Here is a 1027-nt window from a genome sequence, read left to right as displayed (position 1 = left end):
CGCTGGGGATGGTGGCCTTCGCTTGGGGCCTGGCGCTGCTGGTCTCTTTCCTGCCCGTCCAGCTGGGTTGGCACCAGCCGAGTCCCAGCCTCAATGGCAGCCTGGACGACGAAGAGGAGGCAGCCTGGCACTGCGATGCCAGCCTGAGCCGGACCTACGCGGTGGCCTCCTCCCTGGTCAGCTTCTACATCCCGGTGGCCATCATGGGGGTGACTTACACCCGGATCTACCGCATCGCCCGGCTCCAGATCCGTCGGATCTCCTCCTTGGAGAGGGCCGCCTTGCACTGCCGCTCCCATCATCCCCCGCCTTCCTCCTCCTCCAGGATCCGCAAGGAGACCCAGGTTCTGAAGACCCTCTCCCTCCTGATGGGGGTCTTCGTCTGCTGCTGGCTGCCCTTCTTCGTCCTCAACTGCCTGCTGCCCTTCTGCCCGGCCACCCAGCCCCCCTGCGTCAGCCGGGCCACCTTCGACGCCTTCGTCTGGGTCGGCTGGGCCAACTCCGCCCTCAACCCCTTCATCTACGCCTCCGACGCCGAGTTCCGCAAGGTCTTCGCCGGCTTCCTCCGAGGACCCGCTTGGCGGAGGCGGCGGCGGCGGCGGGAGTCCGACGCCACCCCTGCAGAGTCGGCCAATGCCAGCCGCCATCCCCTCCGACGGCTCTTGGGCGGCCGCGGGGAAGGAGAGCTCTCCTTGGACCTCCCCCCCAGTCGGGAGATGGCCACTAGCAGCCACCTTTAGCCTTTTCATCCCGTCCGCACTGCGGAATTAATCCGATTTGGTCCCGCTTTTAACTGCCATGGCTCAATGCGATGGAATTGTGGGAAATGTCGGTTTAGAGATTTGCCATCGAAGACCGGACTCTGGCAGTCAGATGGAGTGAGGCTCTTCTTCCCCACACACCTTTGAGCTCTCTCGCTCTCTCTTTCACTCTCTCTTTCCCATTCTCTCTCTCTCTTTCTCCCTCTGTCTTTCTTTCTCTTTCTCATCCTCTCTCTCTCCCTCTGTCTTTCTTTCTCTGTCTCTCT

General features: G+C 62.6%; 1 protein-coding gene across 1 annotated transcript; it reads left to right on the top strand.

Annotated features, from left to right (window-relative positions):
• The first annotated feature begins 6 nt into the window (after nucleotides 1–6).
• Nucleotides 7–978, top strand: LOC121918834 (D(1B) dopamine receptor-like). The gene has a single exon (XM_042444812.1). It carries the CDS (start codon nucleotides 9–11, stop codon nucleotides 738–740), a length of 732 nt encoding a protein of 243 aa, XP_042300746.1. The 5' UTR covers nucleotides 7–8; the 3' UTR covers nucleotides 741–978.
• Nucleotides 979–1027: the final 49 nt, after the last annotated feature.

Source organism: Sceloporus undulatus, unplaced genomic scaffold (assembly GCF_019175285.1).
Source record: "Sceloporus undulatus isolate JIND9_A2432 ecotype Alabama unplaced genomic scaffold, SceUnd_v1.1 scaffold_43318, whole genome shotgun sequence".
Taxonomy (NCBI): Eukaryota; Metazoa; Chordata; class Lepidosauria; order Squamata; family Phrynosomatidae; genus Sceloporus; species Sceloporus undulatus.
This window is presented reverse-complemented; position numbering and strand designations above follow the sequence as displayed.